This window comes from Diplotaxodon limnothrissa, linkage group LG12 (assembly GCF_057381915.1).
Source record: "Diplotaxodon limnothrissa isolate DT_005_m linkage group LG12, D_limnothrissa_male_GT1.1, whole genome shotgun sequence".
Lineage (NCBI taxonomy): Eukaryota > Metazoa > Chordata > Actinopteri > Cichliformes > Cichlidae > Diplotaxodon > Diplotaxodon limnothrissa.
Genome location: NC_140607.1, coordinates 18931836 through 18952740, shown reverse-complemented (window position 1 = coordinate 18952740; position 20905 = coordinate 18931836). Strand labels below are relative to the sequence as shown.

The window sequence follows — 20905 nt, the reverse complement described above, 5'->3', positions numbered from 1 at the left end:
TGAACTAACCCAGTATCAAATACTGCATTTTTCCCCTTCACTACATTAACTGTGAATAACTCAAACTTTCTGATAAAACTGTCCACCAGTAATGAAATGTTTCATACATTTTCCAAATTGTGAAGGTGCACAATATACCTTTCAGCTTATCGTGCATTAAAGCCAGTATCTTACCATTATTAAGCCAGCTAAACTGTCATTATACGTGTCGCTTTATAATTTAATTGCAGGAATTACCCAGAAACAGATTTGCTTATTAATGTCTCCCTCCTGTCTCTCTCACGACTCTCTGCCATTCAGACGATGTCCATGAGTAAAATTGGCAGACTTTAATGTGTATTCAGACTGTATCGAATCAGTTTCCCACCACCCCAGGGCATAATAGGAAACAATAACTGAATTATGACATGAATGATAGCCAATTGCTCACAGTTCAGGCTGGAGACAAACTCGATGACATAACATTGATCTACTGACTCCTTCTATTTCCTTTTCTGTTTTATGCCTGACACTGACCAGTGCAGCATAAAAAACTATTTCTTTTATGAGTTAAAAAACCCCACATTTCTGTCTTTTTTAACCTTGGCGCACATTTTTTGTTAGGCGTTGGTTAACATCTCACCATGCTCTCTCGCTCTCTCTCTCTCTCTCTACAAATCCTCTCTCTTACAAACTAAGAAGGAGCCATCACGCCACACGGTTTGCACCATGATACATTAAAGCCATTACTTACAAGCACACCGGCAGTGAAGGACAACTGTGTTATGCAGGCTAATACAATGCTCAGCCAAGCACACGCAGAGGCAGGAAAGCCACAGAACTTGGCCTATATATCATACTGCGGGATTTAGCAAGATTTTGGCACACACAGAGAAAGCTATATGCTACGTCTAAATCACGGGAGTCAGTCGAAAAGTGAAAATGTAAAGGTCTGCATTAATTTTCTGCTGATACAATTATTATGTCCATCAATTTATTTTCTTTTGCTTATACAATTTAGGGTCACAATTGTGCTGGTGCTAATCCCAGCTGCTATAGGACAATAGTTGGGGTACATGGTAGACAGGCTGTCAACCTACTGACGGCTAACAGAGAGACAGAAAGACATTCACAGATACAGCAAGTTTAGAATCATCAATCAGCCTAACGCACATTTAGTTGTACTAATTCGTTTGTACCCCTCAGGTATAAAAAGCCGATGGGGTATTGTCACCCTGCCTGAGGGGCAGGTGGGCGCGCACTGTGGACACTGAAATGGGATAACTCGAGAATGAAGTGAGTGAAAGAGTTTCAAATTGACACAACTGTGCATCTACAAAAACATCTCAAATGTGGGAAAATCTCAGTGACCTCAGACTCAGGGACAAGAGGTAAGGTTTTCTGAAAATCTTGTGAGTGCGATAACGCAAGAAGGACGTCACTTGGGATTTTTTAAAAATTGATACGATTGGTGCATCTCCTAAAAATGTCAGACAAGTGTGAATCCTCACTCAGAGTGACTGAGTTCAAGGTCGGAGGTCAATGTTTCTGAAAATTACCTTTCTAACTAATACAATAGGCACATCTACTAGGAGGCTGAGGGGTAGCACCCGTGGCCACTAGTTTTATTGTTTGAAAGTATTTAGTTTTAGTTCTGTTTTTATTGAGTTTAACACAATTTATTTTTCTAGGTTTTTAGTTTATTCTTTGTGGGTTCTGTCCTCCAAGGTTAACTAGGAACAAACGTAAACAAAACATCCTAACGCTTCACAGAAGGGCCTTAGCTGGCCATTTGCTTTAAACTCAGGACCTTCTTGCTGTGAGGCAACGGTGCTAACCAACACACCACCATGCTACCTCACATTTGTTATGTATGACTTTTCATTTTCAAATAAATAGTCTAATTTGCTCAGCTTTAGCGGTCCTATTTAATAACAGACTATTTTTTGTAAGAGCAGCTACAAGTATTATTAACATTTTTGTTATTAAATTGACTGCAAAAACTGCTGAGACTACCAAGAATACTTAAAGCGAAACAGACTCATTCTTTCAGAACAGATATTGGATCTAAACAATAGCTGAATGAAGCTTTGAAACGTGAATTGATGCATGTTGCTGTTCAAAGAAAAATAATTATATATCTGACTTGCTCGGTCTCAATAATAGTTTAAGGCTCGATAGTGTTGGTCACACCCAAATGTGCTTGTACCCCATGATTGCAGTCATTAATTACCCTTGTCCCCATATTCCAGGTGCTAGTTTAAGAGTTCAAAAGGTCAGTTCCTAAGACAGCATAAATTGTGCATGGGATGAGAACAGTGTTCCCAGTCTAACATACTGTCGAGAGTTATCTCACAGGCAGCACAAACCCTCTGACACCAATCTTTATTAAGAGCATGCTCAACAAAAGGAAGCAAGCTCAGCGCTTCCTTTCTCTCCTGAACTCACTATCATTTTGCTGAACTCGTCCTTTCACCAGGAATTTACTTTTTGTCAGCTTTTCAACATCTGTTCACTGCTCAAGGTTATTATTTGACTCCTGTTAGAAAATCGTTATGATCAAACAGACCAATCATTCTTCCTGGTAATGCCATAAAAGAGACACAGAGGCCTTGCAAACCTTTTGACTTTATATTAAGTTCCGTAATCATTCGAGACACTTTAAGATAAGATAAGATAAGATAAGATAACTCTTTATTGTCATTGCACAGTCATACATAGTACAGTAGTACAATGAAATTGGAAAAACTGTCCTACGTCGGCACTACATATAACACAACACGACACGATATGACACATCACAACGTAACAAACAACACAACACAGTATATTAACTTAGTATAAAAAAGAAGAATAAGTGTATGTGTATTGCACACTGTTATTATTGCACAATAATTATTATTGCACCTTGTTATAAATATAAATATTATTGTTATCGTTTTAAACATTGTTACCTCCCCCTAAAAAGTCCAGGGTGGTATCCAGTCAGGTCAGCTATTTACATTGATCAGGGCTATTGCCCTGTTGTAAAAGCTGTCCTTGAGTCTATTTGTTCGGGACCTCAGCAGCCTGAACCTCCTGCCAGACGGCAGCAGCTTAAACACCCGGTGTCCTGGGTGTGTGCAGTCCCGTAGGATGCTGCGTGCCCTCTTGAGACAGCGAGTGCTGTACAGGTCCTTCAGGGAGGGAAGAGGATGTCCAATGATTTTTTGGGCCATGTTGATGACCCTCTGGAGTGCCTTTCTGTGTGCTGTGGTGCAGCTGGAGAACCACACACCGATGCAATATGTCAGCACACTTTCAATGGAGCAGCGGTAGAAGACGGTCAGCAGCTCCTTCTTCAGGTCCATTTTTCTGAGGATTCTCAGAAAGTGGAGACGCTGTTGGGCCTTCTTTAAGACCGCAGAGGTGTTAGAGCTCCATTGGAGGTCTGTGTCTATGTGCACACCCAGAAACTTGAAACTGGAGACCCTTTCCACACACTCCCCGTTGATGCTGACAGGCTGCAGCTCGGACTTCCTCCTTCTGAAGTCAACTACCAGTTCTTTTGTTTTGGTGGTATTGAGGTCCAGGTTGTTGTCTGCACACCAATCTGACAGCCTCTGAACTTCAGCTCTGTATGCAGTCTCATCTCCCCCTGAGATGAGCCCCACCACAGTGGTATCATCTGCAAACTTGATGACTGTGTTGTCTGGGTGGGAACTAACACAGTCATGTGTGTACAGATAAATAAGGGATAGGGAAGAGGCTGGTCCAACTTACTGTGTTGGCAGTGAACTCCGCTGAAACCTGGTAGACACTTGCACACATAACCAATGAAGGTATCACCCCTGTAGGTCTCACTGATCTCACACGTTCCTCTGTTGTGGCAAGGGTTTGGATGGCAAGGACCTGCACAGAAAAAAGAAGAATACAGACACCGATGATGGGGGTGGCTTTTAAAAAAATTTTTTTTAACTGTACACACAAGAGCAAATTGCAGCAGATAATATTCCACAATAATTTTGGTATATGATACAAAAGTGTACTTAGACATCATTATCCAGCCAGTAGTCTAATAAACTAAACAATGGGTGTCCCATTAAACACATCTACAGTTTTTAATAGCACACAATAACACACAAAGTTTTAATACATAAGGTATTCTGGGAGACATCGTGAGGTGGTGTTTAAGTAAAACTGCTTGACAGGAGAAACTGAGGATGAAAGGAGTGTCGGGAGAGTCTGTCTTTCAGTGACTGCTGCTGGTGTCTGTTGTCTAGAGGGCGGCCCAAGGCACCGTCTAGAAATCACTGAATGTGTCCCCTCCAGGAAGGCAACACTTCATTCTCACAGTGCTAAGCGAAAAGCACAGACTAGCTGCAAGGTAAAATGGAGCACCACCATCTATGCACTGAAATGTACCCACGGCGTCACCCACGCATACGTACACACACAGATCCTCACACAAATAAGTCGAGTTTTGACTAAGCAGTTACTTAAATTTGAAACAAGATTATTATTATTTTGAATTAATGAAAAGTGGCCATTGTTGTGAACAATTCACCAGTTTTAAGAGTTTCTGTTCATGCGTCCCCCAAAATGGAGAATCGTTATTAATACTGTACTGAATTTGTACTCCACAGAGCAAAATAATAGTCTCTGAAGATTGCTCAAGTGATTGCCACTGTGAAAGTACTGCTGCTGTCCTGAATACTAGGGGCAGGCTAGCCAACCTCTGAGGGTTTGAACAATATAAGGTATAGTCTAAAGTTGTGAATGTGCAGCAGAATGGCCAGCACAAACGCACTGTCTTTAATAGTTATAAATATATTGGTGCAAAAAACATTTTAAAAAGGTCACATGATGTTCTTATTTTGCTCCAATGTACATTAAATTGTTAACTCCAATGACTGCAATGGCTTTTTTATTGAGATACTTGTTGCCCTTTGGTGTCCCAAAGTACTTTTGTGACACAAAAGCATTACCAAAAGACAGAAACATTGTTTGAATTTCAGAAAATTGTAGCAAATTTACTCTACTAATAAACTGAGGCAATCCTTTAAGTCACTTCATTTGTATTGGAACATACTGTTTTCTGCATAGTTTGCTTCAGTGGATGTTTTTATTGCTTTCAGTGCTGTACAAATGACCTCCACCAATAAAATCTGTCCATTTGGTTGAAGTTACCCCATGTTGTGCACAGATAACCGCAGTTCAGCATTCCTACAGAAAATCAAACGCTTATGCTGTACCCTGTGTGAGGGTCAGTGCTGCTCAGAACACAAAAGGCTCCTATGAGCCAAACACTAATTTGCAAGGGAATTCATATTCATAGCCACAAATCACATGTATTCATGCTGTGTAAACAAAACCCCATTCATCATTACCATTGTTTTCTCATCAATATTTGGGTGCACAGAACACTGGGAAGCTTCGCCACTACAGAATTCATGCTTTGGGATTTAAGCAAACAATAGAATGAATTTCAATAAAACAAGCAAAAAAAAAAAAAGAAAAAAAAGAAAACGCCTCAAAGTTACGCCGGTAATGATTAATAACTCTGTTGGAGCATGATTCTTTCCATGTTTGTTGCTGTTTTTTCTTTCTTCTTTTTGTTTTTGTTCTCGTTATGGTACCTCTTTGCAACCCATAATGATAACTAAGGTTATGAATAAAAATTATTATAACAAAACCTGCTGTGTATGATACAGCAATGAATTAATTAACTGCCAATGCCCACAAAACTGTGACATTCAAAATCTTTCATGAACTAGCCTGCAGAATGAGGCAAAATGTTAATGATGACGCCTAGATGCAAGCTTGTAGGTTTCATAACTCAAAAACCTGCCAATATCTGTCTAATCTTTTATACATTGAGTTGTACAACTGCACTGAGTCTGTCAAAACTTTGCAGATTGATGGGGCGTGTTCGTTGCTCACCTAGTGATGTGTGCGCACCGTGCACTTAGGCTGAATTCTTACAGTGGTCGCCCAGGCTTGCATCCACCCCAGACTCCTTGCTGCATGTCAACCCTCGTCACCCACGCCTACACCCAGGCATCTGGGTGCTAGCTAGGTACATGTCAATTGATCATTTATTGTAAAATGTAATGTTTAGATTAAATCTTATTATAAACCACAAAATCATTGTTTGCCTGTCCGCAAACTCCTCCTACAGGATCACAAGTACAGCAACCAAATACGGGAGACATCTTTAGCCAATGAAGGTTCTTATTCTATATCATGACATTGTCATGTTGCCAATCAACCAGCTACCAAAGGGCTTAAAGGACCCATGTTTAGCATTTGCGCAACTAAAGCAGCTTATAAAAGCATGATTTTGATTTAATTTATATCCAGAAAAATTCAAATGTAGTATATTATAATACGACCATGTTACCTGTGAACCAGTTAATTGATATTTATATAATGGAGCAGCAACTGAGCTTTGTAAGGGACCCATAAAAATGGGCTAATTTTAGTACAGTATTTATTTTTTTGAATCTATTTATCTTTCATGCTTTTTAATCTATAAACAAGAGCTACCACATTGCCAACAGCATGAACTGACTGCACAATCTGCATTTACTAATGATATCTAACATGACTCTAAAGTTTCAAAAAGCCTGCTGAGAAAAGAACTAGCAAATCCGAATTCTTTTCATCAGCATGCCCTTGTAAGTTTCCTATCTTGTGATGCAATTTCTATTCCAGTCATTTTACAGTCATATCTTAGAGTTGACAGGGAAACTGTGCTTTGACAGGTCTCTTATTTCATTTTAAGCGATGGGAAACAAGAAGAAGTCTCAAGGGTGAGAATCTCATGCCCTCTTAAGTCAGTTTGACAAATTAGCAGCCATGAGCACAACATTTGACAACGTCAAGTAAAAAGCTGCAGCCTTAAATTGTTTACTATATCAACGGGGCAACCATTTCACACTAGCCCCAACCCATAAAAAGAATAGGAAAAAAAATGAAGTAAATAAACAAATAAATACAAAATCACTACCGACCCTATTATTGTTCTCTCACTGGAATTAGTAGGCCTCTAGGTGTGAATTTCAAATGAGGTAATCCTATCGAAGTCATACTATTTCAAATCCTGGACCTGTATTAGTAATAATCAGAGTGGTGGATAATCAGTTGAACAGAGGCTTGTATAATAGCTTTCACAGAGGACCTGCTCACTGTGAGAAAGGGGGTTGACAGGTTTCAGGGCTCTTTTGATGTAATGATCTGTAGTCGCACCATGCTGTACTGACAGCATCCCTAATGGCAAGTGCATAAAACAGAAAAAGTGGGGACAAAAGGAGGTAGTGAGAGAGAAAAGAGGGAGGGAATGGTTTCTCAGTTAGTGTGTTAGAGAGATACAAAGAGTGTTCAGTATGACATCTACATTTGATTTCATAATTTCTGTCAAAAAAAAAAGAAAAACAGGAAGAAAAAAAAAAACGCCCCAGTGTGCCGGAAATTAAGCAAACTTTTGTATGGTATGAGTTCAAAATAAGCCAAAAACTGAGGAACTGCAGAACTGTTATGAGTCAGGATCAAATGCCAGATCACATTAGCACACATACAAAAATCTGACATCCACTTAGCATATAATATCAAAAACTGTTCATCTGAGAGAGAGCAGATTGTCTCGCCAGTGGAAAACACCACATGAAAATTGCAACAGCTACTTTCGTGCCCTCGGTGGGCTGAGACTGACACAATTTTTCAGAAACTTACAAAAAACATGAACCAAAACAAAACCGCGTTCCGTTTCTAATTTCTTGGGAAAATAATAGTTACAAAAACATTTTTAAAAAAAGAAATAAGTTAGTTTATAGTCTCCAAACTTTTCAACTAAGAGGATGATGATTTTCATTAAGAAAGAAGTGTTTTTTAATGCTATAAACAAAAAAAGAAAGAAATCCCTTATTCACTCCAACAGCTGCCCATTTCTAGAAAGGATTAAGTACTGGGAGCCATGATGGAAGCAACAGAGAGGAAAAACCAAACACTACTTAGAGAAAAGAAGCAACTTTCCAAGGAAAGGCGAGGGAGTAAACATGGTGTGCCATTAAATTGTGTTTTCTTCACACAAACACACACCATGTACCATTTAAGTTGTGTGTTGCTGATTGCTGGAAAGTATTAGCTGCTAATGCTTCTACTACAGTGGCTTGCAAAAGTATTTGGCCCCCTTAAACTTTTCCACATTGTCACATCCACAAACAGCCACAAACATGAATCAATTTTATTGGAATTCCACGTGAAAGACCAATACAAAGTGGTGTACACGTGAGAAGTGGAACGAAAATCATACATGATTCCAAACATTTTTTACAAATAAATAACTGAAAAGTGGGGTGTGCTTAATTATTCAGCCCCCTTTGCTCTGAGTGCAGTCAGTTGCCCATAGACATTGCCTGATGAGTGCTAATGACTAAATAGAGTGCACCTGTGTGTAATCTAATGTACACACGGGTATTCACAGACGCGGACTACACCTTTCTTGGCTGCTGCCTCAAAGCACATTGTGCGCTGTCTATCTTGCGTGCTGCACAATATCGTTTATTATTTAGTATCTACTGATATCTACTGCTAGCTAGTTTATTGTGATGGTGCCGTTTTTTTTTATTATGTTGCTCTTTGTTGTTTGCTTTCTCTTCTGTTTTTTTTCTCCATACAGGTGACCCAGGTGTTTTGTTTTTTTTGTTTGTTTGTTTTTTTCTTTCTTCCCCCCCTTCTCACCGTCTCTTCTCCCCTTTGGTTTTCTTTCTCTCCCTCTCTTTCTTTCATTCTTTCTCCCTGTCCTATCCCCCAGTCATGTCTGTCCCGTTTGTAGCAACTGAAAATAAAATAAATTCATAATTATAATAAAGGTCAATCAAATGGACCAATATGGCAAGGCCATGATGAGCCACTTGGTAAAATAAATCTGCTTGGCATCTTTCTTGGCCTTAAGACAACAATTCTGATGGCTAAAGATCCAAACGGGACACAAAAAAAAGAAAAAAGAAAAAAAAAGAAAGTAAAGCTTGTTCAGCAGCAGTGATGACATTCAAATAGGAGGAATTACACCTTAAGATGAATTTGTTATAATTGCATTACTCACTGTATTTTTAGCACAATAATAAATCTTTACAGATTAATAGTAACTATCCTAACACTGCGGGTAATGCAAGGAGGAAACACTGGGAGCTTTCTTGGGAATTTAAATGTTAGCTGCTGCCCTGCTGTACAAACCAAGACTTGCATAGTGATTGATGCAAGCCTGTGTTGTGTCCAGCATGGGCATTGTGATTTCCTTTCTGACTGCAAAGAGAGGCCAATCAATCAGCTGTGAAATCCTGACCAGTGGTTAAACACAGGAAAGCATCCTTTGTTTCCTTGCAGCTCAATCACAGAGATTTGACATTTTCAGGCTTAAGGCTACGTATGTGCTCTGTCACAGTTGCTGTCACAAGCATTAGCTCACCCCCAAATGTATAAGAATTCAGGCATTTGGGAGACAGTATTTCATGCTTTGCACATACTCTGCTTAGCCTGAAAGAAGTGACACAGCTAATAATAATGGTAGCAGTCAATTTTTAGAAAGCACAGATGAGCTGCAAAGCTTGAGGTATTAATAGTCAGTTGAATTTATATGGACATGAATGAACCCAGCCCCTTCCTCATTATGTTTTTTTCTAGACTCAAAGAGAACAACATGTACAATCTGAATAATATATTAAAGCTTTTTCAAAGAAAATTAAATCCAAGATAAAGGAAAGATATCTTCTAGGAAGGGGTGACTGTGGCTCAGGTGGCAGAGCAGATCAGCTACTGATTGGAAGGTTGGTGGTTCAATTCCTGGCTCCCCCAGTCTGCATGCCAAATATCCTTGGGCAAGATACTAACCCCAAATTGCCTTCCGATGCGTTCATCGGAGTGTGAACGTGTGTGAATGTTTATTAGTTGCACTTGAGTCTAGAAGTGCTGGTATGAGTGGGGGTGAATGAGGCATGTTGTATGCAGTGCTTTGAGTACTCCAGGAGAGTAGATGTATAAGAATCAGTCCATTTACCATATCTTCCTACTGCTTGTTGGGTTACATGCATTGTTTAGGGTTATGAGCAGGTCGGGCAAAGTATTGTCTCCATGTGACATATTTCTGCTGATCCCAGGGAAAAAGTTACTGTGCAGCAACACGGGAGGAAATGCTTTTAATCTGGCACCACAAATATTAGTACGCAACTCCTGATGTTTTTGACAGCAACACCGAGCAGCCCTTACCCTGCTTAGATCAGCAACTGCTATTAAAAAAGTGAAATTTGGTAGACATTTAAATAACAAAACTGAAATGCCTGTGTGACTGTCAACTCTGAATTTCAGTTCCAATTTTGCCATCTCAAACAGTTCCCAGTTAACAATGACAAGCCAGGATTCAACCACACGGTTAGGCTTTCATAATATCTTTAAAGAAAACACACACACATGCACACACACGCACACATTTTACCTGCCTCAAGAGTATGAAATTTACATTTAAGCTCTTCAGCTCAGAAGCTGCACCCTGCTACTTTGCTGAGACATCTGATATGCCCTAATTGCGTCAAATGTATTTTAACCTAGCCTTTTTGTATGATGACTTTACTGGCTCATGGGCTCATGGTCACTGCATCCATCCTGCATTTCAACTGATGGAAGCTGGCACTGCACAAACAATATTACATCGAGGCTCTCAGCGTGAGCCGCCGGACGGTTGGGCTTTTAGTGAGTCTTTGGCCTTTTGTTCTCCCGTGCCCTTCCCACTCTGCCATTTCCGCCCATCAGGATTTGACAATGTCAGACAAATACACTTGAAGGTAAAAGTAGTAAGACTCGCGCAGCAACAAAAATGCTTTGGAATATGTCACTCAAAAGAAGAGGTCACATTGAAGACCACCATCCTTCTAGAAAGATCCAAAGAAAAGCGGAAATGAAGGCTGTCTTGTCAGAGACTAAATGCCATGAAAATGTCAGAGCCGTACCTTTTCTCGCAGGGGTCTCTTAAAAAAACATGAAACTTTCTAAAAACTCCAATGTTTATTAGCAAAATCTAAATTATATATGTTAAATAAAATTCCCAGTCTACCAATAACATTTCTGAAAATGTGACAAAGGCTGGCTCTAACTTGTTCACTGGAGAGCTAATATTCAACTTTCTACTTGGCAAATGTTAGTTTTACAATTAAATATGCTCAAATATGCTTCTTCGGTCTCAGTAGTATCCATGGTATTTTGACTGCACATACTGCAACCACTGAGATTGTGCAATAAAGGTTTGGCGAACAGAATTCAGAAAATATATAGTTTTCTTGTTAAAGTTTAATTTATGCAGCCCCTGCAATTAGTAATGGAAGTAAAAAGGCCTTAAAAGTTTAAATTCCTCCAACCGAGGCAGATCAAAGAACAGCCGTGTCCGTGTGGTTTTTTTGATGAAATTGGTTTTGCTCATAAAACACATCAGGTGCTTAATAAACGATACTTTTATAGAATAAACTCACTGCTTTAAAGGGAAGCCGTGTAGATAACTTGGCAGTATTCATACACTGCCAAATAACCATAATAACCAAACACAGCAAACAATATCCCCCTTTGTATGAATGGAGACAAAGTATGAAAGCTGTGTAGAGTAAGGATATGAAATGCTGTGAAATAGCAGCTGATTTGCTAAATTCTTCAAACTTGTCATGAGCACTTTGGCCTTCCTCATCACTCTGTCCTATTTTCTGTCTCGGTCCAGTTCCAGGTCAGTGGTCACAAGTCAAACCTAATTCAGTTCATTTTCTTACTCCATAATTATTTTTTCTTGCCGTGTTCTCGCTGCTCTGATCTGAAGTGAGTATAATACACGAAAAGTTGCTTTGAAATGCTTTAGGAAAAAAGGATTTACGATAGGTATTTGTGCAAAGAGCAAGATGCTGATGCCAAAAAGTAGTTTATACAGCAGGCAAACCTATTTTAGTAGCAAAAGTAGACAGCAGTCACTGCACTGGACTTACATATTCCCTTGAGACGCCTGTGTAGTTTGTCTATTGTGTCACATTCTTTGCATTGCTGCAGCAAAGTACTTTGATTCCTGTGGTATTATGTCTAATCTAAATAAATCATTCTTTTTTTAACCTACTTGATCTCCAACAAACCAGCAGGGATTAACATTAATGAAAGAAACATAGACAAAGACAATTACTGTAGATGTTGAGGATGCAACGAAAGAGGAATTATATATTCAGCTGCAGTACTTCCCGAGGATGTGAAGTGACATTTTAATTACATCACTGATGAAGATAAATCAGGTTCTTGTTTACTGTTGTCCTCTGTGGTCTTGCTTTTGTAATAAAACTCTTGTTACATTAGTTATTTCAATAATCAGAAGCAGTACTTTGGAATACCAAATATGCTACCTTAAAAATATGATTTTAACATCTATATGATAATTCAGAGATAAGTACTTTAGCATCTATTGGAGCCAGCAAAAAAAGAATACACTCAGTCCACTCCATAGGGAGTGAATACAATGTACATCAAGACTGATGCTAATGGCATGTATTTATGGATGCACTGCATTAACTCTAGAATAAGCATATTGGAATTGCTATGGATTAATGCTGCTTTTAAGTAAATGGATTGTAAAATCAGCACTCACACACAAGGAAAAAAAACACCCTGAGAAATATGATAAAGGCTCAGGTATCCACCATATTTCATTTCCACTGAAAAACAGTCATGCAAAAGCAATCAGTGGACCAAATTGGACTGTGAGCTCAATCTCAAAACTCTGTACTAGACAAAGACAAGACATTTCTCAGATTCACACTATTAGAGGAAGTTTAAATAGGACTGCCTTATGAAGTGAAATGCTAAATGATGTAATCATGACTGTTTCTGGCCCGGCATGAGCAGGGAATCAATGCAGGAATTAGACTCAGGAGTAATGAAGGAAGGACGAGGCTTGGCTCGTTCCATTTCTCTATCTCCCCCTCTACACACACACACTTGCATGAAAACAAATGAATGGAAATCACGTTACCAAGCATAAAAAATTCCCACCTGCTGAAGTTGGTTCCTCACCATCTGCTGCTGTTGAGACACAAAGGAGAAAAAGGGGGGAAAGGGAAGAGAGAAAATTCCTATTAGCTTCATCACAACTATGTATTTAATGCCGCAGCTGTATTGCAACAGATTCGGCTGTACTGATAATTACATTTTGTGCTATCATATGCAAAGTTTTATTTAAGTGTAATTCCCTTGAGCACACAGTATGTGAAGGCAGACACACCTGCTACCTGTAGGGTACAATATCCTGCCAACAGACATGCTCTCCAGTGCTGCCATGAAACGTAACCTGGCACAGTGGAACATCTGATGCCCCATCAATACACGTGTCCTGGTCTGTTACCTTTCCCTAATATGTGTTCATCATTCTGGACCAATGTAGGATTAGCCCCTGTGGCATACTTACTTACTATCTGCATCCCTGGCTCCCAAGACCCAGTCCAGCTTTGTGGCTTAGATTTGGCCTGTCTGCTAGCATTACCACAACCCTCTGTCTCCATCATTAGTGTGAAATTGGTCCAAAAGACGTGCCCAAAAGTTGGGCACAGATGCAGAGGCAGTCAACCAAGGGCATCAGATTCAAGGATGATAAATATGATTGTCATTATTATTGGGGATGAACAGAATGTGTAACCAGAAATGGATGGATGGACAAACGAGGCCTGAATGTATTGAGATTTGCTGCTGTACAGAGCATATTAAGTATACGTGTCTATTATTTCTCAATAGCTAATGATGTTGCTTACCAATTCTTGCTTAATTAAAGTATGATTCAATATCATGAGCATTTTTTTCATCCACAGCACTGAATACTAATTATACATTAACATATGGAGAGGGTGAAGCCTGCATAAGCAGAAAAGCAGACATAGAGCGCCTGCATTGCACACAGGTGCAAATATATACAAAACCATCTGAGAAATCTGTTTCATTTCCAGCCACAACACACAGAACCATTTGGAGACCAGATTTTATTCTTTTTATAAACCAAACATCAGCGCTCTGTCAGGTTCTGCTCCCTGTGGTGTTTTTGGATGTGGAAATCAAATAAAGTGCTCTCGGGGGATTTTAAATAAGTTTTCTTTTTATTTATTTTATTCAACACATCTCCTAAATGTCTAGCAAATTATTTAGTGCATCACTAGTTGTGGTACTCTTTAGACAGAAATATACGATTGGAATCAAGGCAGCAGCATCTGTAAACTGAAGGGAAAAATGATTCACTTAGTCATAAATGTGATAAACAGATACAATTAAAGAGTGAACCACAGCCTTTAATGCTGCTTTGACTGTGAGAGAAAGCTTCAACTGAAGCCACACAGAGTCAAAGCCAAGCACTTTCTCAACCTCTCATCTGCCTGGCAGCAGAAGCTCTCCTTTGTGTTTTACCATGCGCACGGGCCAATGTAATCCCCAAACCGAGCGCATTCCACGGTTCACTTAGTGTGGTTTTCTTTCTGCGCCCGTTTTCTCTTCAGCCTCACCATAAGGGTCAAGACGCACACTTGCAAGCCCTCAGACACAGTTTTGTGTGTGTGCACACGCATGTGCACACACACAAAACTGCACACTTGATAAAGGCAAAAAAAACAACAACATATGCCTCAGAGTGCAGACAACTATTCACACCCACACATAAATACACATGCTGAGAAGACAGAGATGCATAAAAGGATGGGTTTTATGTTTATCCAAGTGTTGAAGTGGTGAATCGTAAGAGTGCATAAAATATTGAAAGTACAGTGGGTTGGCAAAATTTATGTCTCTAATTGTTGGTGTTCTCCATAAAAATAACAAAACACCCAGTGTTAGCTGAATCACATAGCTTATTTCCCACAGCAGTGAGCATCGGGATAAACTGTGGACAAAAAATAGACTATCTACGGTGGCCCCTAGAGACAAAGCACGTACAAAATACAAAACACATGCAAAATCCAAAGCACATGCAAAATACAAAACACATGCAAAACCCATAGCACATGCAAAATACAAAACACTTACAAAATACAAAACACATGCAAAATACAAAACACATGCAAAATACAAAACACTTACAAAATACAAAACACATACAAAATACAAAACACATGCAAAAGACAAAACACATGCAAAAGACAAAACACATGCAAAAGACAAAACACATACAAAATCCAAAGCACATGCAAAATACAAAACACATGCAAAAGACAAAACACATGCAAAAGACAAAACACATGCAAAATACAAAGCACAACGGAAGTGCTCCAGGACGCTAGGGGCAGTGTTGAGTTTTTGTTACCTAGTGGCTACATAAGCCATGAAGTTTCTAATGACCGGATTTGGTGTGTGGCAGTAAAAGGTAAATGAACCTTTTTTTTTTTAATTATTTGAATATATATTAGTGTTTGTGTATAAATCAACAACTAATACACATATGCTCTCAATTGTGTAATTTAAGTTATCTAGGTAGTTGTGTTTTGGAAGTTCAGTTTTACGCTAGCAACGTAGCTGTTGTGTTGGAAATGCGTCTGTGTATATACACTTTAGCTTAGGTCTGCCCTTTTCCGTTTTAATACTCCATTTTAAAAGAAAAATGCTGTTTGTTTCAGGGTAAGAATGTTTTGTCCATATTGTGGCCATAACGTGAGAGAAGTTGTCAAGTTCTGCGGTTCATGTGGCAAACATATTGAGTTTTTGGCGTTTGTCAACAACAGTAAGTATTTCACAAATAACATATATAAAAAAGGTTGTCTGAACCAGTTCACAAAGCTGCCATTTGGCTGTTTACAGTTTATTTACATTTGAATGCAGTCCTTATTTACTATATTATTTTTATGTTATATAAATTGCATACACATTATTTTGCAATCATTTAAACCAGTAAGGTATATATCTGTGAAGATTCTTAGTCGTCCAGGTTAGGGTTATAGTTGTAGACTTTATTTGTCTTGAATTTACTGAGGCCCAAAGAAGCAACATATTAATTTCATTTAATAATGAGACAATACATTGGTTTTTAAATGTCATTGTTATTTAAAACTGCACATTTCTTGTCTGATGATCTATTTTACCATTTCCCATCTTATTTTTTTTCTGTTTATAAGGATCAATTCAAGAAAACATTTCCATTGAAGACCTCATTCAGAAATATTTCAGAGACGGTTACTCCTATAATGAAACATTGGACATTTTGGCCTCAAAACATAAACAGAAGATCAGTCTGACCACACTTAAAAGTAGATTAAGAAGTTTATCACTGTCCCGCAAAAAACATTACTCAACTCAGGCCTTGATTCGTGCTGCAATAATAGAAGAGCTGAAGGGACCTGGTCAACATTATGGATACCGTTCAATGTGGCAGACACTGCGTCAGAAACACCATCTTTCTGTGAAAAGGCATGATGTAATGGTGATGATGGCAGAGCTCGACCCATCTGGAGTCCAAAAGCGCTCAAAGAAAAAGTTTTTACGAAGAGTTTACGATTCACCTGGACCAAACCACACTTGGCATGTTGATGGATATGACAAATTAAAGCCATATGGTTTGACTATCAGTGGTTGTATTGATGGCTATTCGCGGAAGATATTATGGTTGGTTTGCGGAGCAACTAACAGCAACCCAGAAGTCATAGCTCAACACTACGTTCAGTGTGCTTCAGAGTTTGGAGTCATACCAGTGCGACTTCGCACAGACTGCGGCACTGAAAATGGGACGATGGCAGCAATGCATTGTGCCTTACGGTCATCTCATCAGGATTTTTTTGCAGGAGCTGCCAGTCATATGTATGGATCTTCAATAACAAATCAAAGAATTGAAAGCTGGTGGTCGTACTTCAGAAAACAGCGGTAGGTTTTAAAATTTTTCAAGAAACAACTATATTAAGCAAATAAAAGTGTGGCTGTAATATATAGTCTGTGATGCAGAAGCCTTGATGTGTATTACACCACCTTTCCTTTATAGCTTCAATGTGTAGCCAAGTATAAGATAGAAAATTTAAACTGTCAATAAAGAAAGTGAGATGAATAGAAATCCAAAATGCACGCACTTTACATCAACTCAAGAAACAGTTTCATAAACGTAAGTGAGGCTTTGAAGGATAGTGATTTTGAACTGATGGTATGTTTTTGTCTCTTCTAGAACACAGTTCTGGATGGACCTTTTGAGTGACATGAAGGAAATGCACCTCTTTAATGGTAGTCATGAACACATGTGCTTGGTGCGCTTCATTTTCATGGCTGTGCTTCAGAGGGATCTGGATGAATGCAAAAGAAAGTGGAACACGCACCTGATCCGTCCAGTTAGCCAGTCACGCTGTCCATCTGGTAAACCGGATGTGATGTATTACCTGCCTCATAGGTTTGTATCACTCTTGTCAATTTAAAATGTGAAAAATCAAAAGTCTGTAATTTAAGTAGAAATCACAAAAATGACATTTTTTTTAGCACCTTTTAATCTCTAAATGGTAAATGTCCTGTATTTGTATAGCGCTTTACTAGTCCCTAAGGACCCCAAAGCGCTTTACACAAACAGTCATCCACCCATTCACACACACATTCACACACTGGTGATGGCAAGCTACATTGTAGCCACAGTCACCCTGGGGCGCACTGATCTATGCACTTGATCATATAGTCTTCTTTTACTGTATGGTCATAAAAAACAGACACCACAGTGTTTGTACCACCCAAAATTTGGACTAAATAGGTCTACTTTTTTCACATGTTGATTCCAGTGCTAAAATTTATGAAAAGCCGTTTTATATTATCTCCTTAAATACATGACAAAAATCTGCCAATGTTTTCAGCAAGTCAATTGTTCAAGACAGGTAGTTACAGGAACTCTGACCACCTTCTAGTCTATTCAATGCCATAATACAGCCAGTGGTCTTAAGTAAAAGCATATGTTCACTTTAAGCATAATTCCCCCCCCCCTACAGAGACAAGGATGTTGTAGCGTTTTCTTAGTATTTTAATAGTAAAAATTTTCCTTGTACAAACTTTTAGGTTTGGTGGACGCGACCGTGGCCTTGCAGTTGGACATCAAGAGCTGAGCCAGTTCAGGATGAGTTCAACTCCCGATTTCTGTGGAGACCCTCACCTACAGGAATATTTTGAAGGACTAAACAGTGGCTTCAGTTCATCACAGACATTGGAATCTTGTGTGGAGAACTACATCAGACTAAAAGGACTTGCTGGGTTGTAATGCCAAGGTTCCCACACATCCCAGAACTGTGGATTCCACTTTGTGGTTATAATAATGCACCACCTGCACTTTTGTTAAGGCAAAAAAAAAAAGTTTTTTGCTTCAAGTAGATCACAATTATAGTTCATCAGTTTATAGTCACTTAAAAAAATAGCCTTTGTGTTTTTCCAAATAAGAATATCAGTTGTGACGATGAGATCAAATAAATTATTTATGCTAACAGATGATATTGTGAAGACTCTCTTAACCTCCACCTTAAATGCAAGACACGTGTTGGTATTATTAGCTTTATTAATACAGGTTGATATAAAATAAAGGAGTAAAAACACTCTAATTTAAGTAATAAGATTTATTGTTAACATTAACAAGGCAAATTACACTTTGCACTGAAATACAAATTGTGTAAAATGTACAATATCTATGAATATATCTATTCTAAATGCTGGATAGTAGTAAAGGGAATTCTAAAGCTAAGGGTACTAAAAAGTAATCCTTTCAAATCACAGACATTTACTTTAGCATTGTAACTAAAACAAAGGCCTTGGCCCAACAGATATCTAGCCAATTTCTTTAAACAAACCTTTTTGTATAAGAACAAAAACACAGTTGAAATGAGGACTATATTACAGTGTGAGGATCAAACTGTAAGTCGATCAATACAGACCAAAACCAGGAGAGTTTAATATTCCAAAGTCCATATCATCCTGGAACTGCTTATATGACTGAGCCATTGGTATCACAATGGTGTTTGCACATGTTTTCCCAATTGGGAAACGTGATGCATCACCAAACAGCAATCTTGGTCTTGGTTCCATTCCAGCTGGTGGAATGCTGTTTAGGCCCGTGGCAAACATCAGGATGTCTTGTAGGGAGACTGCTGTTTTGGTATCTATAATTAAATAGAATGTAGCTAAAGATAATTCTTTATTTTATAATAATTCCAAATACAAAGCAGAATATCAGAAACTTGGATCCTCAAATGTTCCAAAGTGTTATGTTTTTACTGTTTTTCCAAGATTAATAGCACAAACACCCATACCAGTTCAATATAAAAAAATATATAAAACAGCAGCTCTGTGGTGACTTACTATTGCGGTACAATTTTTCCATTTTAAACAGAAACTGTAAAGGTGATAATTTGACTCTGTTATTATTGTTTTGTTCATGCTAGGTAGCTCCCCAATAGCCACTGCTGGCAGCACATTCATCCCCCAAGGGATGAGATTCAACTGCTAAAAGACAAAAAAAGTGCTTCTGTTCTATAGCAGAAATATCACCTGACAGTTTAAACTTAAAAAATATATATCATAAAAGTAATATTCATGAAAGAGCTGCTTTATTGGTTTTCACTGATCGTAGAAATTTGTTTGCAGTACAAGTTTTGTATTAAACAAACCTTCAGCGTCTATCAGATAGTCTCGCCAGAATCCAAGCACCCTGGTTTCTTCCTGCCGTCTTGAACTGCCAGGTTCGCTCAGGACCACAGCAAACATGTCCTCTAAAAAATCAGATGTCAGCGGCTCTGGTCTTGAGCACATGAAGGGTTGGAACAACAAAGGATGCTGCTGCAGGGCATGGATTACACCAAGTGTTGCGAGGCCATCCTTAAATCTATAAGGGGAAAATTGTCATCAGCACTACAATAAAAAAATGAAAAACACTTTTTGAATGTTTTATTTTAATTATTCCGAAAGCACAATGAATTTTACAGACTTTATTGATCCTAGGGGGAAATTAGATCTCAGCATTTAACCCATCACCCTTGGGGTGAGCAGTGAGTTAGTGCTGGCTGTCTTACTCAAGGACACACCTGGTGTGTGGGCTCTCATCGAACGTGCTACCTTCTGAATCCCAGTCTGATGTTTTATCCATTGCTCCACCATGCCACCTTCCGAATTTATATTTTACCATCTGCATTTCTATTCATCAGCAAGTGAATGTTGGAAACTGGAGCTTAAGTTACTTCAGCCACAATGTTGCAAATGCATTTTCAGTCAGTACAGTACGGTTTATTCTCAATAAAATCAATAATGTAAAAGATCAAACCACCTGCAAAAATCAAATTTGCACTGCATTTTTTTAAAGTACCTGCCTAAACATGGTCACTGGCTGAACTTGTGTTTGCAGCTTTATCCAGTTTTATGCGGGGACTGATAAGTAACAAGAATTCTAATAGAATAAGTGTTTAAAAGTTTGAAATTTGATCTCTGTCCTCGCAGCTTCACATGATTTTTTCCATACTGAGTAAAGCACATGCATGATAACTCAAAAACTTTTTGCAAACATTAGGCTCAAAGTATAATTAACCATGGAAACGATAAGTAAAAAGGGAAGATGCAAAACTGTAAAATTAAGCAGAAACATACATATTATTCGAAAAAAAATTTGGTCAAAAGAATAGGCGGCTTCTGTAGCTGTGGTCTGTTATCAATTCATTATAGTGTTGCTTATGGTTTAAAAAACAATTTTGTTAAAAAACTATTATTAAAATACTGTAGCTACATTGCCCCATTATTTAGTATCAGTCCAAATACTTACAAATATGTTACCTTTGGATTGAGAAGTGGTTGCGGTATATGATGTACCACTTAAGGTAGTCCTTAATGATGTTGCCTTTACCATCTAAAGAGTCCGGAAATACATAGCAGCCAGCTGTCTGCAATAAGCTGCAATGCATTTCAATGCACCCATGGA

At 38.6% G+C, this 20905-nt stretch overlaps 2 protein-coding genes across 3 annotated transcripts in view; both read right to left on the bottom strand.

The window, feature by feature from the left end:
* The window catches only part of edil3a (EGF like and discoidin domains 3a), a 142093-nt gene that overhangs the window by 84015 nt on the left and 37173 nt on the right, over positions 1–20905 (bottom strand). The window contains exons 2-3 of one of the 2 annotated variants that reach the window (XM_085367253.1): positions 13024–13053; positions 3742–3870 (exon numbers count right to left, since the gene is read on the bottom strand). In XM_085367253.1, the coding sequence (XP_085223379.1) occupies positions 3742–3870; positions 13024–13053 (159 nt within the window). The remainder of the gene's footprint in view (positions 1–3741; positions 3871–13023; positions 13054–20905) is intronic. The other variant, XM_085367254.1, reaches the window with a different exon arrangement.
* Positions 18865–20903, bottom strand: LOC146621140 (G2/M phase-specific E3 ubiquitin-protein ligase-like). The gene is made up of 3 exons (XM_085368152.1): positions 20761–20903; positions 19608–19822; positions 18865–19100 (listed from the first exon to the last, which is right to left on the bottom strand). Exons 1-3 carry the CDS (start codon positions 20886–20888, stop codon positions 18865–18867), a joined length of 579 nt encoding a protein of 192 aa, XP_085224278.1. The 5' UTR covers positions 20889–20903.